This window comes from Perognathus longimembris, chromosome 3, assembly GCF_023159225.1.
Source record: "Perognathus longimembris pacificus isolate PPM17 chromosome 3, ASM2315922v1, whole genome shotgun sequence".
In the NCBI taxonomy this organism is placed as follows: Eukaryota; Metazoa; Chordata; class Mammalia; order Rodentia; family Heteromyidae; genus Perognathus; species Perognathus longimembris.
This window is the reverse complement of record NC_063163.1, coordinates 80,919,349-80,934,885: the sequence shown is the minus strand read 5'-3', so window position 1 is coordinate 80,934,885 and position 15,537 is coordinate 80,919,349. Positions and strand designations below refer to the sequence as shown.

At 55.2% G+C, this 15,537-nt stretch overlaps 1 protein-coding gene across 1 annotated transcript; it reads left to right on the top strand.

The window, feature by feature from the left end:
• Nucleotides 1-1,065: 1,065 nt before the first annotated feature.
• Acads (acyl-CoA dehydrogenase short chain) lies at nucleotides 1,066-12,986 on the top strand. The gene is made up of 10 exons (XM_048342828.1): nucleotides 1,066-1,174; nucleotides 2,994-3,157; nucleotides 9,731-9,880; nucleotides 10,527-10,638; nucleotides 10,903-11,054; nucleotides 11,491-11,661; nucleotides 11,742-11,879; nucleotides 11,956-12,051; nucleotides 12,161-12,217; nucleotides 12,301-12,986. Exons 1-10 carry the CDS (start codon nucleotides 1,129-1,131, stop codon nucleotides 12,451-12,453), a joined length of 1,239 nt encoding a protein of 412 aa, XP_048198785.1. The 5' UTR covers nucleotides 1,066-1,128; the 3' UTR covers nucleotides 12,454-12,986.
• The last annotated feature ends 2,551 nt before the right edge of the window (nucleotides 12,987-15,537 follow it).

The window sequence follows — 15,537 nt, the reverse complement described above, 5'->3', positions numbered from 1 at the left end:
TTCCCCAGCACCACATATACAGAAAACGGCCAGAAGCGGCGCTGTGGCTCAAGTGGCAGAGTGCTAGCCTTGAGCAAAAAGAAGCCAGGGACAGTGCTCAGGCTCTGAGTCCAAGCCCCAGGACTGGCCAAAAAAAAAAAGGTAACATGCTGAGGACTTTACATCTTTTGATTGCTCTCTAGGAAGTGGAGGTGGGTCTGGAGGACCATGATTTTGGAAGGTCAGTGGTGAGTACAGGGCCTGGCTGGGGTAAAAGGAGAAAGGCAGCTGGGAGATAGGTAATGTTGTGAGGGCATGGAATCCAGATGGCCACATGTGCCAAGGGCAGATCCTCGAGCAGCGAGCAAAACAATGCCCTAGGCCTCACACTTAGAAGCATGGATGGGGAGACCTGGAGGAGAAACACTGGCAGGGGACTCCTGAATGAAGGGGAACTTCCGGGTAGAAGGAAGTGACTGCAAAGGTCCCGAGTCAGGAACAAGTTAGAGATCCTAGAGAAAGACTGCCAGTCTTGGGTCGCTGGAGCAAAGGCAGCCAGCCATCTGTGGGCCTGGGCAAAGGAGAGAACAGGGACAGGTCTTAGAGCTCTTCAGACCATAGAATTGAATTTTAGAGATAGGCCCCTTGGGGCTCAGAATGTGGCTTAGTGGTAGGACGCTTGCTTGCCTAGCATGCACAAAGCCCTCAGTTCCTCAGCACCACATATATAGAAAAAGCCAGAAGTAGTTCTGTGGCTCAGGTAGCAGAGTGCTAGCCTTGAGCAAAAAGAAGCCAGGGACAGTGCTCAGGCCCTGAGTTTAAGCCTCAGGACTGGCAAAAAAAAAAAAAAAAAAAAGCCCCAAAAGAGACCCTTGGAGGAAGCATCCCAAGCCTAGGAAAGCTGTATGTATATGTTGAGTATATACATTCATTTCTCCTTTTCCGTCGTCTTTTTGAGCTGGAGTCCCACGGTGCTGCCAGGACTGTGCTCCTGGGCTAAGGTGATCCTCCTCTCCCAGCCGCTCCTCTCCTGCTCCCGGCCCCGCCCACCACGGGGCGTGGCCTCTCTCTGCGCCCCTGGCCCCGCCCCTCCGCCCGGAACCCGCTCGGTGGCTGCCGGAGGTGTAAGACCCGCGTTCTCCGTCCTCCATGGCCGCCGCGCTACTCGCCCGGGCCAGTGGCCCGCTCCGCGGAGGTGAGTGCGCACGGGCTGCGCACCACGGAGCTGGGCGGTGGGGAGGTCGGTCCTGCCCCAGCCGTGGCGGCCCGGCCCGCGGCGCGGGGCCTTTGCCCCAGATCGCCTGCCCCCGGTGTCTGTCGGGCGTGGGCCTTCAGGGACTGTGGCCCCGCCACCCCTGGCCTGCTCGGGACCCTCGCCTCCAGCCCCCTGGGCGCGGCTGCAGCTGCACCCCGGCCCTGCCTGGCCCCCCACCGCAGGCTACTTCCCCAGCCAGGCCTGCCGTTGAACTTTGGCTGAGATCTGTGACCTTGGACCAGACGCTCAGCCTCTCCCAGCCTCAGTTGTTCCAAGTGCAAAACGGCCACAGTGGCCTAAGACTGTTGGTCAGAGAAAGTTGCTGGTGGTATCCCAGGGCACATACAACACTGCCATTGCCTGGTGTGTAACAGGTGCTCGGAACCTGTTAGCTGTCGGGGATTTTTTGTCTTTTTTTTTTTTTTTTTTTAAATCAGTAGTGGAGATTAAACCCCAAGCCTGGAGCTAACTTGACTCAAGCTCCCCAGCTTTTCTATTTTGTCTGGAGGAGATAAGGTCTTGCTGACTTTGCCTGAGGGTCTGACACTGGTCCTGACTCTACATCTGGGATGTTAGTCTTGGCCCACAACACCCAGCCTGTGTATTATTGAATAACGGATTGTTTAATACAGTAGTGTTTCCAATTTGTCTTTCATCTCCAGCAGTAAACACAGAGGTACAGTACCTCCGAGGCTTCTTTGGCCAAGTGAACCTATTCACCCTAAGTAGGAAGAATCAGGGGAACCCTTGGCCTAGAACAGTACTAACGGCTACTTTTACTATGTCTTTGATCCTCCCACTCCCAGGAGCCAAGGGCTATTGCCATCCAGTGTGTATACAAAGCAAGAAGCAGTAAAGTGTTTGGAGGTCATAGTAAGCACACAGTTAGCCTGGACTTTCCAACATCAGCACTATTGACATTGGGGTCTTTAAATTTTTTTAATGTATTTATTTATTTATTTTGCCAGTCCTGGGGCTTGAACTCACTCAGGGCCTGGGTGCTATCCCTGATCTCCGTGCTCAAGGCTTATCGAGCAACCACTTGAGCCACAGCGCCACTTCTGGCTTTTTCTGCTTATGTGGTGCCGAGGAATTGAACCCAGGGCTTCACGCATGCTAGGCAAGCACTCCACCACTAGGCCATAGTCCCAGCCTTTATTTATTTATTTATAAAACATAGTCTCATTCTATTAACAAGTTCCAGGCTGGCCTGGAACTTCTGGGTTTGATCTGCCTGCCTCAGCCTCCTGAATAACTAGGACTACAAGTATGGGTCACTGTACCTGGCCTGGGTGATTTTTTTTTTTTTGCCAGTCCTGGGGCTTGGACTCAGGGCCTGAGCACTGTCCCTGGCTTCTTTTTGCTCAAGGCTAGCATTCTACCACTTGAGCCACAGCACCACTTCTGGCCTTTTCTGTTTATGTGGTGCTGAGGAATCGAACCCAGGACTTCATGCATGCCAGGCCAAGCACTCTACCACTAAGCTACCTTCCCAGCTCCTGGGCAAATTCTTGGTGACAGGGCTGCCTGCACATAAAAGGATGTGTAGCAATATCCCTGGCCTCTCCCCATTGGATACCAATAGCTTTCCCCCTTCTAGTTGGGACAACCAAAAGTATCTCCATTTATTGCCAGGTGTGCCTAGCTAGCAGTGTGGGTTGGTGGGTATCATCCCTGGTGGAGAATCTTTACGTGAGTGCGTCATGATTCTTATTGTTAATAACGGTATTATTAATGGTGTTATTGTTTCTGTTGACAGCTCTTTGTCCTCGGGACTGGCGGAGGTTACACACGATTTACCAGTCGGTGGAGCTGCCTGAGACACACCAGATGCTGCGTCAGACATGCCGTGACTTTGCTGAGAAGGAGCTGGTTCCCATTGCAGCCCAGCTGGACAAGGAGCATCTCTTCCCCAAAGCTCAGGTGAGAGGGCGCCAGGCTCAGCAGCCCATGGTGCTGCCTGTGCGTGCATTGAGTAGTGATAGTGAGGCACTGATACCTCAGTCAGGGAACCCCAAAGCAAAGCCTGGGACCCTGGAAATATTCCATAGACATTTTCCTTACCCACCACAAGGCCTTGAGGCAAGATTTGACTTCTAGAACAATAACAGCATATGGTGGACAGTTGACATGCTTACCACGTGCCAGGATGCATGCCCACAGGACTAGTTACAGCTGGCAGAGCATGTGCCGTGTGCCACATACCGTCCTGAGCGTCCTGATGGGTCATCTTATTCTGAACACCTGTCCCAGGAAGCCCCCGTTTGACCTTTGATGAAACTCAGCAGTTGATGAAACCCAGAAGCTATTACATAGTGCACCAAAGTCATGGAACTCATCTGCTCCAGAGCAAGGACTTGAAACCAGGTCTATTTTCTTCCAAACTGAGACTCTCATCAATAGTCCTTCCATTGTGCTTCAGTTTATATTCAGCCCATCTTCAATGACATGTTCAAGATGTTTCTGTCGTGTCCATGGATCTAGCAAGATGTCTGGTACATTGTACCAGCTCAAAAACACCTCAAACCAAAGGTTTGTGAATGGACAAACCTTTTAAGTGTCTTCTCCTTCCCTCCCTTCCCTCCTATCCCTCCCTCCCTCCCTCCCTCCCTCCTTCCCTCCCTCCCTCCCTTCCTTCCTTCCTTCCTTCCTTCCTTCCTTCCTTCCTTCCTTCCTTCCTTCCTTCCTTCCTTTCCTCCCTCCCTCTCTCCCTCCCTCCCTCTCTCTCCCTTTTTTCTTCCTTCCTTCCTTCCTTTCTTTCTTTCTTTCTTTCTTTCTTTCTTTCTTTCTTTCTTTCTCTCTCTCTCTCTCTTTCTTTCTTTCTTTTCCTTCCTTCCCCTTCTTTCCTCCCTCCCTCCCTCCTTCTTTTTCCTTCCTCTTTCTTTCATGCTGGGATTGGAACTCAAGGTCTTGCACTTGTCAGGCATATGCTTGAGCCACATTCCCAGCCCTTCTTGCTTGTTTTCCAATGAAGAAATTCAAGTGTCATGGTCCCTGGACATATCCTGCAGGCTTAAGGCCACTCTTACCAGCTTAGTGACTTGGGTAGTTGGTGTACTGAGCATCTCCCTGGAAGATGTCAGAAACCCAAGCTGAGTAGGCAAGTAGCATTATAGGTACCAAAAACAGTTGGATCACTTGTAGACACTAGACTTCAGTCATCTTATTTAATCCCTACTTAATCTAATCATTTTTCCTACTTGATGATTATAAGATTAAGTGAGATAATGTGTACTAAATGCCCAGTGCCTGGATGGTAGCTGTTGGTACCATTATTTATCTGTATGTGTGCTTCCTGAGTAGCTGAGATTACAGGCATAAACCACCAGCACCTGGTTGGTACTATGGTCATTCACAGTTGAGGAAATTAAAGCACAGCAATATGACAGGCTAAGGGTGTAGCTCAAGCTGTAGTGCATTTGATTAGCAGCTATAAGGCCCTGAGTTTGATCCCCAGTACTGCCAAGAAGCAGGAAGGGAAAGAGAAGTGATTTCCCACTGTGCACTGCTGTTGGGAACAGGTCTGGCTGGACTCCAAGGCTCTGCCCCATCTGTCCTACGTTTGTTTGCCCAGAAGCCAAGCTGGCAGGCCAGGAAGCCCCGTGCTGTTGGGAATAGTACTGTTAGGTCCCTCTGGCTGCTGTCCCTGCACATCTGCCACGTGTTATCCCGTGGCCCTTTCAGCACCGTGGTGGCAGAAGAGAGGCGAGATAAGGAGAGGAGAGGAGATGGGAGTCAAGCGGGTCTCCAAGCAGCAGTACAGGGGCGCTTCTCCCAAAGTCACTGCCCAAGACTGGGCTGCGTGTTGGAATCTTCTGTCAGATGAAAGATCACAAGACTTATTTTCCCTACATTGTTGTGTTCCCTCTATTTTTTTTTTTTGAGATGGCTCTTACTATAATAGCCTAAACTGGCCTTGAACTTAAGATCCTCCTGTCTCAACCTACTGAGTGCTGGGATTATAGGAACACTCAGATTATCTAACTTCTTCACTTGATAGTCTATTTGTGTTACTCATCCATGTTGTCGACTCATGGGGTTTTTGTTTTGGGTGCCAGTCCTGGGGTTTGAACTTAGGGCCTGAGCACTGTCCCTGGCTTCTTTTTGCTCAAGGCTAGCACTCTACCACTTGAGCCACAGCCCCACTTCTGGCTTTTTCTGTTTGTTTTCTGCCCAAGGCTTCATGTATACAAGGCAAGTAGGCAAGCACTCTAACACTAGGCCACACTCCTCCCCGCCCCCCTTTTGTAGCTCTGTGTTCTTTAAGTGTATGTGCTGCGTTTCCTTTTTTACTGCAGACATCTTTGGGTTGTCTCCAGTGTGTGCTCAGTCCAGATGCAGCAGAAGGGACGTCCTTGTCTGTGTCTGTTGGACACAACACTGTTTGGCTGGACCCATGCCAGGGGCTAGGCTTGCTGGTCATAGGCGTCTACTCCGGTTTGCTAGATGGGGTGCGGGACATTGCAGGTTTGCCTCTCCATGGGGAGTGGCCGGGAGTGGCCTGAGACTGCAGAGTGGACATTTCCTCTGCACTCCAGAACAGGGAACAGGGAGAGGAGCCCTGCATATCATGGCATCCGTGCTTGTTTTAGTTTTTCCAGGTGTTTCCATGTCTGTAGTGACCTTAACTCTGCTCTTGCTCACCGCTGATAGCCATGGCCCTGGGCTGCGGCCCTGGGAGGGAGTGTCCAGTCTCCTGGTTTGGCAGCCAGTGGGATGCACTGGCTACTCCTCAGTGTTTGCTTCTCTTAGCTGAGGATTAGGCTCGCTTGCCTTTTGTTTGTCCAGGGCTAACTGTCTACTTACAAGAGGAAAGCGGGTAGGAAACAGTTTCTACCTCAGAGAATTAGAAACATAGATAACAACACACATTTGCAAAGATCTAAATACTACCACGAGGGTACTGGGATCAGTCACAGGAGTGAGGCACAGGGTGCAGGGGTTGGTGGCTCACGCCTGTCATCCTCGCTACCTGGGAGGCTGAGGTCTGAGGATCGTGGTTTGATGCTAGCCTGGGCAGACAAAGCTAAGGAACTCTTATCTTCAATTAACCACCAAAAAAGCTGGAAGTGGAACTGTGGCTCAAATGGTAGAACACTCGCCTTGAGTGAAAAAAGCCCAGCAAGATACAAGGCTTCGAGTTGAAGCCTCAGTACTGGTACAAAAAAAAATTGTAGAGGCTGGAGTGTGGCTCCAGGGCAGATGCTGGCCTGGCACACACAAGGCCTGACTTCCATTCCCAGTGCTGCTGAAATGAGAGCACACCCCATGTCCTAATGGGGCCTTTTGGTAGGTAACGTCTGGAGGTTTATTTTCCAGGTCCGTAAACATGTATTTAACTTATTCAGTCTTCAGAACAACTCCATGGAGTGGGCACTTGGTTACCTCATTTGCAGCTGGAGAAGCGGGGGTGGGGAGTGGGGAGGTTTTACTAATTAAGCAACCAGACCCTGGGCTCTGGGCCGCTGGGTGGCCTCCCTAGGGGCTCCTGATCGTCCCTGGAATTTTTTGTTTCCCAAAAAGCAGTAGTAATACAAGGGGAGGAGGACTGTGTGGGAGGGAAATGGCTGGCTTTGTAACTTTCATTGTAGAGTATGGGGGGGAGGGGGGTTACAGGCGCATGTGCCTAGGTGCTGTCCCTAGTGCTCTACCACTTGAGCCACAGCTCTTCTGACACTTTGGTGGTTGATTAGAGATAAGAGTCTCATGGACATTCCTGCCTGGGCTGTCTTCAAACCTCAATCCTCAACTTCGATCCTCAGATCTCAGTCTCCTGAGGAACTAGAACTACAGGTGTGAGCTACCGGGTGCCTGGCCCAACCTGTGTGTTGTTTTTTTTTTTTTTGGCCAGTCCTGGGCCTTGGACTCAGGGCCTGAGCACTGTCCCTGGCTTCTTCCCGCTCAAGGCTAGCACTCTGCCACTTGAGCCACAGTGCCGCTTCTGGCCGTTTTCTGTATATGTGGTGCTGGGGAATCGAACCTAGGGCCTCGTGTATCCGAGGCAGGCACTCTTGCCACTAGGCTATATCCCCAGCCCCCAACCTGTGTGTTTTTTTTTGTTTGTTTGTTTTGTTTGTTTTGTTTTTTTTGTTTTTTTTGTTTTTTTTTGGCCAGTCCTGGGCCTTGGACTCAGGGCCTGAGCACTGTCCCTGGCTTCTTCCTGCTCAAGGCTAGCACTCTGCCACTTGAGCCACAGCGCCGCTTCTGGCCGTTTTCTGTATATGCGGTGCTGGGGAATCGAACCTAGGGCCTCGTGTATTCGAGGCAGGCACTCTTGCCACTAGGCTATATCCCCAGCCCCCAACCTGTGTGTTTTTAACACCTGGTAGAACGCGATCCCGCAGTCACTGTGTCTTCCTAGAGTAGATCTGAGTGTGGGTAGGAGTCGCTCTGTCTCCACCCTTGTGCCAAAGCTGAGCTTGCACCCTGAGCACAGGAGCACATGCCAGGGCCCCTCCCGGCCAGAAAAAAACAGGTTTGCCCCTTCCTCTGTGCATCTACCCAGGGGAGGGGGCAGAGCTCAGATCTCACCTGAGGGTCCCAGATCATGGCTGCGCAGCGGGGAAGTGCGTGCCTGACACCTGACTTGGATTATGCGGGGAAGGCCTGGAGAGGAAGGGCCAGGCCACACTTAGGGGCTTGTAAGCCAGTGTCACAGAGGACTGTGTGTGGTTACAGAAGCGCAGCTTGCCCACCACTTGGTAATGCCAGACCCCTGTCATCCATCACTTGGCCTGAGCCGGGCCTACGCTCAGTGTTTTCTGTGTAGCATCTTGGCAAATCTGAGTACTTACTGTGGGAGAACTAGGGAGATGAAACTTTTTCTTTTTTTGGTTGGTCTTGAGGCTTGAACTCAGGGCCTGGGCACTGTCCCTGAGCCTCTCTGTGCTGAAGGCTAGTGCTCTACCACTTGAGCTGCAGCATCACTTCCGGCTTTTTCTATTTATGTGGTGCTGGGGAATGGAATTGAACCCAGGGCTTAATGCGTGCTAGAAAAGCACTCTACCACTAAGCCATATCCTCAGTCTGGGAGGTGAAACATATATAATCACAGGAGTACTACTATATAGAAAAAGAAGAAAACATTGGCAATCATTCTTTGTGGTTTCCTTCTCATAAGTCAAAGCAGTATGAGTATGTGGTTACAAAATGAACGGTCAGTTGTTCCCCAGATCCATGGACTCTACCCAGCTGTTTACAACCAGCCACAGACAATATACTGAGAAAGGCTGGGCACAGTGGCTCACTCCTGCAATCCCAGCCACTTGGAAGGTGGAGATAGGAGTGTTTTGGTACAAAGTCAGTCTTGGCAAAGTTAGCAAGATCCTATCTGAAAAAGCGAAGGGACTGGGAAGCAGCTCATGATCCCCTGAGTCCAATCCCCACAACCACCAGAAAAGGAAAAAAGGTGAAGAATATATTCAGGAGAGAAAGTGTATCTGTACTGTACCCCCCCCCCCCATTATTCTTTAATGCAGTGTGACAACTGTGTACTGGCTATGGTAAGTTTTCTGCAAGGGCACTGGAGAAAAAGTGCTTTGGTTCCGTGCAAACACTGTTTTCTGTAAGGGTCTTGAGCTTCTGCAGGGGACCCAGGCCCATCCCCCTCAGGCACTGCATTGGCTCAAGATTCTCTTCAATCCCAGCCATCCCACCCCAATGCTCTGTGGTCCAGCTTTGAGCCCCAGTCCCCTCACCTTCCCATGAGGTTAACATTCAATGCGGGGCTGAATTGAAATTGTTTCCCGTAGTGCTGTGGAGAGACTCAAATGAAACAATGCACAAAAAACACTTAGCCCAGAGTTTGGCACATAGATTGATAGAATGATTATATTGCTATTACTATTATTCCATATAAGAAGATCAGAAGTTCCAGGATCTTATGGTTCCTTCATTCCTTTACTGACTATTGGGTATGTAGCACTGAGGAAAAGTGCAAAGTCTGTTTTCGTAGTCAAGGAGAAACACCTCCATCAAGAAGAGCATGTCGGGGGCTGGGAATGTGGCTTAGTGGTAGAGTGCTTGCCTAGCATGCATGAAGCCCTGGGTTCCATTCCTTAGCACCACATATACAGAAAAGGCCAGAAGTAGTTCTGTGGCTCAAATGGTAGAGTGCTAGCCTTGAGCAAAAGAAGCTCAGGGACAGTGCCCAGGCCTTAGTTCAAGCCCCAGGACTGGCAAAAACAACAACAAACAACAAGAAGAGCATATTGGCTGGGGATGGTGGCTCATGTCTTTCATCCTAGCTACTGGTGAGGCTGAGATCTGCAGACCATGGTTTGAAGTCAGCCCAGGCAGACAAATCTGAGTCTCTTATTGCCAATGAACCACCAAAAAGCTGGAAGTGGAGCTATGGCCCAAGTGGTAGAGCACTGGGGCAGCTGAATTCAATCCCCAGTGGGGGTTGGGAGCATGGTAAGCGCGGTGCCACCGCTCATCCCGCAAAGGGGTCACCGGGTGCATGATTCAGGATGTGACCTCCTCCCTTGGGGCCAGGTGAAGAAGATGGGCGAGCTGGGGCTGCTGGCCATGGACGTCCCGGAGGAGCTCAGCGGTGCGGGTCTCGACTACCTGGCCTACTCTATCGCCATGGAGGAGATCAGCCGAGGCTGCGCCTCCACTGGCGTCATCATGAGTGTCAACAACGTGAGCGGCCAAGGGCCCTGGGAAGTCCCGAGGGGCGGGGCCGAGCTCCTCGCTGAGCCCAGCCCAACCTCCCAGCTCCCAGCCCCGCCTCTCAGCCCCGCCTCCCAGCCCAGCCTCCCAGCTCTCAGCCCCGCCTCCCAGCCCAACCTCCCAGCTCCCAGCCCCGCCTCTCAGCCCCGCCTCCCAGCCCAGCCTCCCAGCTCTCAGCCCCGCCTCCCAGCCCCGCCTCCCAGCTCCCAGCCCCGCCTCTCAGCGCCGCCTCCCAGCTCCCAGCCCCGCCTCAGCCCAGCCTCCCAGCCCCAGCTCCCAGCCCCGCCTCCCAGCTCCCAGCCCCGCCTCTCAGCCCCGCCTCCCAGCTCTCAGCCCCGCCTCTCAGCCCAGCCTCCCAGCCCCGCCTCCCAGCTCTCAGCCCCGCCTCTCAGCCCAGCCTCCCAGCTCTCAGCCCCGCCTCTCAGCTCCCAGCCCAGCCTCTCAGCCCAGCCTCCCAGCTCTCAGCCCCGCCCCTCAGCCCAGCCTCCCAGCCCCGCCTCCCAGCTCTCAGCCCCGCCTCTCAGCCCAGCTTCCCAGCCTCTGAGTCCTCTGTGAACTCCGTCTGCGAAGAGCAGGCGTGGTGCGGCCTCCAAGCGCGCCCCTCTGTCCCCTCCAGTCTCTGTACTTGGGGCCCATCCTGAAGTTCGGATCCCCGGAACAGAAGCGGAAGTGGATCCCCCCTTTCACCACTGGTGACAAAATCGGCTGCTTTGCCCTCAGTGAACCAGGTACCGCAGGGCAGGGGCCTCCTTCTCACCTTGGAGTCCGGGTGACAGCCCCGTGCTGGGGCTGGGTGCCCCGGAGGAGAGGGCCCTGACGTGGGTGCCAGGTCTGGCTGCCCAGTCCTGGGGGAAGGCTGCTGCCTGCCTGGGGCACGGGCCGGGCGGCTTCGGGTCCTGTCGGCAGCCCCTGGGAGCTGGCGCGACCGGCTGTCTTTGTGCACACCGCTGGGGGCGGCAGGGACGCTGGTCCTGAGTCTGTGTATGGGGCAGGAAATGGCAGCGATGCGGGAGCAGCTTCCACGACGGCCCGGGAGGAGGGTGACTCGTGGGTCTTGAACGGCACCAAAGCTTGGATCACCAACTCCTGGGAGGCCTCGGCCACGGTGGTCTTCGCCAGCACGGACAAGGCCCTGCAGAACAAGGTGGGGCCGAGCCAGGGCCAGGCAGATCTATTTCTAGACTAGAATCCCAGCTTTACCAGAGCTGTTCCCTCCCCACCGCGGAATCTGCGCGTGTTTGCACGCGCACACGCATGCACGCGCACACACATGCACGGCAGTGCCCCAGGGAGGTGGGAGGCCCCCGCAGCTTGGGTCCACTACTGCCTGGGGTCACTCGGCCTCTCCGGCCTTCTATTTTTTTTTTTTCCCCAGTCCTGGGCTTGGACTCAGGGCCTGAGCACTGTCCCTGGCTTCTTTTTGCTCAAGGCTAGCACTCTGCTACTTGAGCCACAGCGCCACTTGTGGCCATTTTCTGCATATGTGGTGGTGCTGGGGAATTGAACCCAGGGCTTCATGTATAGGAGACGAGCACTCTTGCCACTAGGCCATATTCCCAGCCCCCTCTCCGGGCTTCTAGGGCATCAGTGCGTTCCTGGTTCCCATGCCCACGCCTGGGCTCACGCTGGGGAAGAAGGAGGACAAGCTAGGCATTCGGGCCTCGTCCACAGCCAACCTCATCTTTGAGGACTGCCGCGTCCCCAAGGAGAACCTGCTGGGGGAGCCCGGCATGGGCTTCAAGATAGCCATGGTGAGCCCAGTGGGGGGCGGTGCCCCCGGGGCCAGGCCTCGGCCCCCGGCCTGCAGTCGCTGACCCTCCGCTCCTGGCAGCAAACCCTGGACATGGGCCGCATTGGCATCGCCTCCCAGGCCTTGGGCATCGCCCAGGCCGCCCTTGATTGCGCCGTGACCTACGCTGAGAACCGCAAGGCCTTCGGGGCGCCCATCACGAAGCTCCAAGGCATCCAGGTAAGTTGTGGGGGACCGGGCGCCTCTTCTCCGCGCCTCCCACCTCCCTGCTGACCGCTGGGCCGGGCCGTTGCAGTTCAAGCTGGCAGACATGGCGCTGGCCCTGGAGAGCGCGCGGCTGCTGACCTGGCGCGCCGCCATGTTGAAGGATAACAAGAAGCCTTTCATCAAGGTGCCCTGGGGCGGAGGGGCGGGTCCTGGCCTGGGGGGGGGGGCCCCGGGGACCCCAGGTCGGGAGCCCTGCCGCCGCGAGGCGCTCACTCTGCCGTCTCTGCGGTCAGGAGGCGGCCATGGCCAAGCTGGCTGCATCCGAGGCTGCGACTGCCATCAGCCACCAGGTGAGCCCCGGGCGTGGACGGGCGCGCCCCGCCGACCCCGCACCGCGGGGCTGGGCCCTCCTGAGAACCGCTGTCCAACCTAGGCCATCCAGATCCTGGGCGGCATGGGGTACGTGACCGAGATGCCGGCCGAGCGGCACTACCGCGACGCCCGCATCACCGAGATCTACGAGGGCACCAGTGAGATCCAGAGGCTGGTGATCGCCGGCCACCTGCTCCGGAGCTACCGGAGCTGAGCCCGCGCGGACCCGCGCCCTGCGCACCGCACCGCGCCGCGGGCAAGGGCGCACCGCCAGGCCTTGACCCTGACTTGCGCCTGGCCCGCGGGCGGAGCAGAGCCCTGCCTCCCCAGGCCGGCCGCCCTGCCCTCACCGCCCAGGAAGCCCAGGGAGTCAGCCCTGGAGGGGAGGGGCTCCCCAGCCGGGCTCTGCTACCTCTTCAGGAGTCACCAGCCGTGCCTCATTTCCTCCAAGTGCCCAAGGCCTGGAGGCAGGAGGGCTGTGGGGGGCCAAGGACTCCCTAGTGCTGTGCTCCCGGGCCTGCTGCTGGAGTGAAGGCCAGGGGGCAGGGGGCTCCCCCGTCAGGAGGAGGGCTGGCGGAATGACCAGGCCCCTGTGGCAGAAGTTGTCTAGACCCTGGGGTCCCCTTCTGGGGAAGGCTGAGGGCTGGGTAAGGGGTGTCTGTAAAAGGTCAGTGGAGGGTAGGTGTGTGGCCTCTGGTCACGTGTGAACTGACTAGCCAATAAAGCACAGCTGTGCCTCGACCCCAACCCTGTACCCTGCTCTCCAGTTTATGTCCGTGCTGGCCGGCAGCCCCCACCCTTGGTGCTCAGGTTGCGGTGGAAGGGCTGGAGGCAGCTCAGAGTAAAGGAGCAGCGCAGCGTGGGGCAGAGCGGCCCGCGGGGAGCCCGGGGAGCCGGGCAGGGCGCCGCCACCAGGGCCCTGCTGCCCGGGGCTGACTTTGGTGGATACCTGAGCTTTGGTCTGCTGGGAGCAAGTGGCCTGAGGGAAGCAGCTGGAAGAGCTGGGAGGCGGTGGGAACGGGCAGGGCCGCTGCCTGTCAGCACTGATGTGTGGGTTGCTGTGCCGGCCCAGAGGGCTGCCCAGGAGCCATACAGGCAGGGGGAGGGGCGGGGCAGGCCTCGGTGAGTAGGAAGAGCTTTCTTGAATGAATTGTGGTCCTGATCCCTCTCTAGTGGGCTCCCACAGCAGGGGCAGGGTGGGGGCAGGCCATGCCTTCTTTCCTAAGGCGCCACACCTGTTCCTGCCCCAGTACGACTTTCAGGGTAGCTAGCTTGTGGGCGTTTGGATGTCTGCTCTCCTCCTGGCTTCAGGTAAGTGCGGGGTGTCTTGGCTCCTTCCTGGCTCCCAGGCTCTGTGGGTCTTGATCCATGTTCAGCTGCAAGCCAGAGGTGTAGCGGGCAGGGCAGGCGTTGGGGCGCCTGCCTCTCAGAAGCTGCCAAGTCGGACTCACCCAAGCTGGGGGCAGGTGGTGCTCCCTAGGTGCATCTGTGAGCGGGTGTCTCTCTCTCTCTCTCCTCTCTCTCCTCTCTCTCCTCTCTCTCCTCTCTCTCTCCCCCCCCCTCCCTTTTCCCTAGGGACCTGGAGGGGGGCAGTCCTCTAGGTGGCAGGGGGGGGGGCTGGGGGAGGCTTGCAGAGGAACAAGGGAGCCCCAGCTACCCTCACCCAAGCCAGTGCCCCATCCAAGGGCCTGGGGTCCATCTCACTACCCACTAGGGGTGTCTGGGGATTGAAGGACAGTTTGAGCCACGTGGTGCCCAGCTGGGCTCCCACCTCTCAGGACTGACCAGGCCTGGGGCAAAGAGCAGACTCTGGAGGCCATAGCCAAGGTCCAGTTGGGGTGCTTAAAGGGCTGCACTGAGACATTTATCCCCCTCCCCCAGGCATGGCCTGCATGCTGGCACCCCTCCTCACTTAGGATACCCCTGCGTTCGTGGCACCTGACCCTTGGGGACATCTTGCCCCATGCTCCTAAATTCTGGTTGTGTCCTTCAGCAAGGAACACTGAGCTACAGGGCAGTCACACAGGAAATTTTAGCCTCTGTGAACTGGAATCTGTCACTCCACCCAGGTGTTGACGCTTGCCTCACTGATGTATGATCTTTAGTAAGCGCTAGGACAGGTATTGTGTTTGGTTGTGAAATCACGTGTGCCCACCCCAGTCCCAGCTACAACTCCTCAGGCTCCTAGGTTTGGTTGTGGTGACACTGGCATGTCCAGGCTGGCAGTTTTGTGCTCTGTCTCCATCAGGCTCCTGGTGTTTTGGTGATTACGTCACCAGATGCAGGTGAAGGTTTGTGAAATTTCCCTCAAAAGCAGCGACTTCATTTAGGGTCCTTGACTTCGATTGCAGAATAAGAAGTTCTGGACAAGTCATAATGATAGGAAAACTTGGTGGAGCTTTGTCGAGCAACTGAGCAGGCAAGCAGACAAACAGGAAGTCAGTCAGGGACATATGCTAAGAGAGTGATCCCAGTTTGAAGCCAGCCTGGGCAGGAAAAGTCCATGTGACTCTTACCTCCAATAAACTACTCAGAAAAAGCCAGATGTGGTGCTGTGGCTGAAGTGGTAGAGCCCAAAAGCTCAGGAATAGTACCTAGGCCCTGAGTTCAAGCTCCAACACCTGTGCATGCATGTGTACACACACATTTTAGAAATGTTTATATTCTGCAAATGTTTCAAGTACTATGTTTGTCTTCTTGGAGTTGGCTCAGGGACATACTTCCAGACCCTTCCTTTAGATCCACAAAGCTCTCATCTCTAGCCTCCCATGGGACCAATACCTCTGTGTGAGTTTTCTTTTTTTTCCACTTTACGTTTTCCCCACATCGGTGCATTAAGATGACTCTTAAGACTGCTCATATGCGTTCCCTTGCATAGTTTTACCTAAGATCAGTCAAATCCGGCTCCAGTTCTCACTCCTACCAGCTGCTGGGTGGGGCTGGCTTCCCACATCTGGGCTGTGGATCTCCTGATGGTTAAGACTTTTTTTGGTGGATACAGCACTAGGGCTTGGTCTCCTGGGCTCACACTAACCTGGGTGGGCTTTCTCAGCTGGCGCTCTACCACTGCAGCCATGCCTTCAGTCCAGCTTTGTTGATAATTGGAGATGGAGTCTTGTGGACTTTTTTGCTTGGAAGTGAAATGCCTAGGCTGTCAGATGGAGAAGCACATGTGTGTGAATAGATTTGTGTTTTGTTTTGTCATTTTGCTAGTACTGGCGCTTCAAGTCTTGTTCTCCTACTCTTGCTTAGCATGTTTTTATTTTTTTCTTCTCAAGGCTGGTGCTTTATCACCTGA

Excerpts from the sequence above, each read along its gene's own strand:
- Acads (XM_048342828.1), top strand. The coding sequence starts at position 1,129 with ATGGCCGCCGCGCTACTCGCCCGGGCCAGTGGCCCGCTCCGCGGAG. Across the intron at positions 3,158-9,730 it reads ATCTCTTCCCCAAAGCTCAG|GTGAAGAAGATGGGCGAGCT; the intron begins GTGAGAGGGCGC and ends CCTTGGGGCCAG. Across the intron at positions 9,881-10,526 it reads TCATCATGAGTGTCAACAAC|TCTCTGTACTTGGGGCCCAT; the intron begins GTGAGCGGCCAA and ends TGTCCCCTCCAG.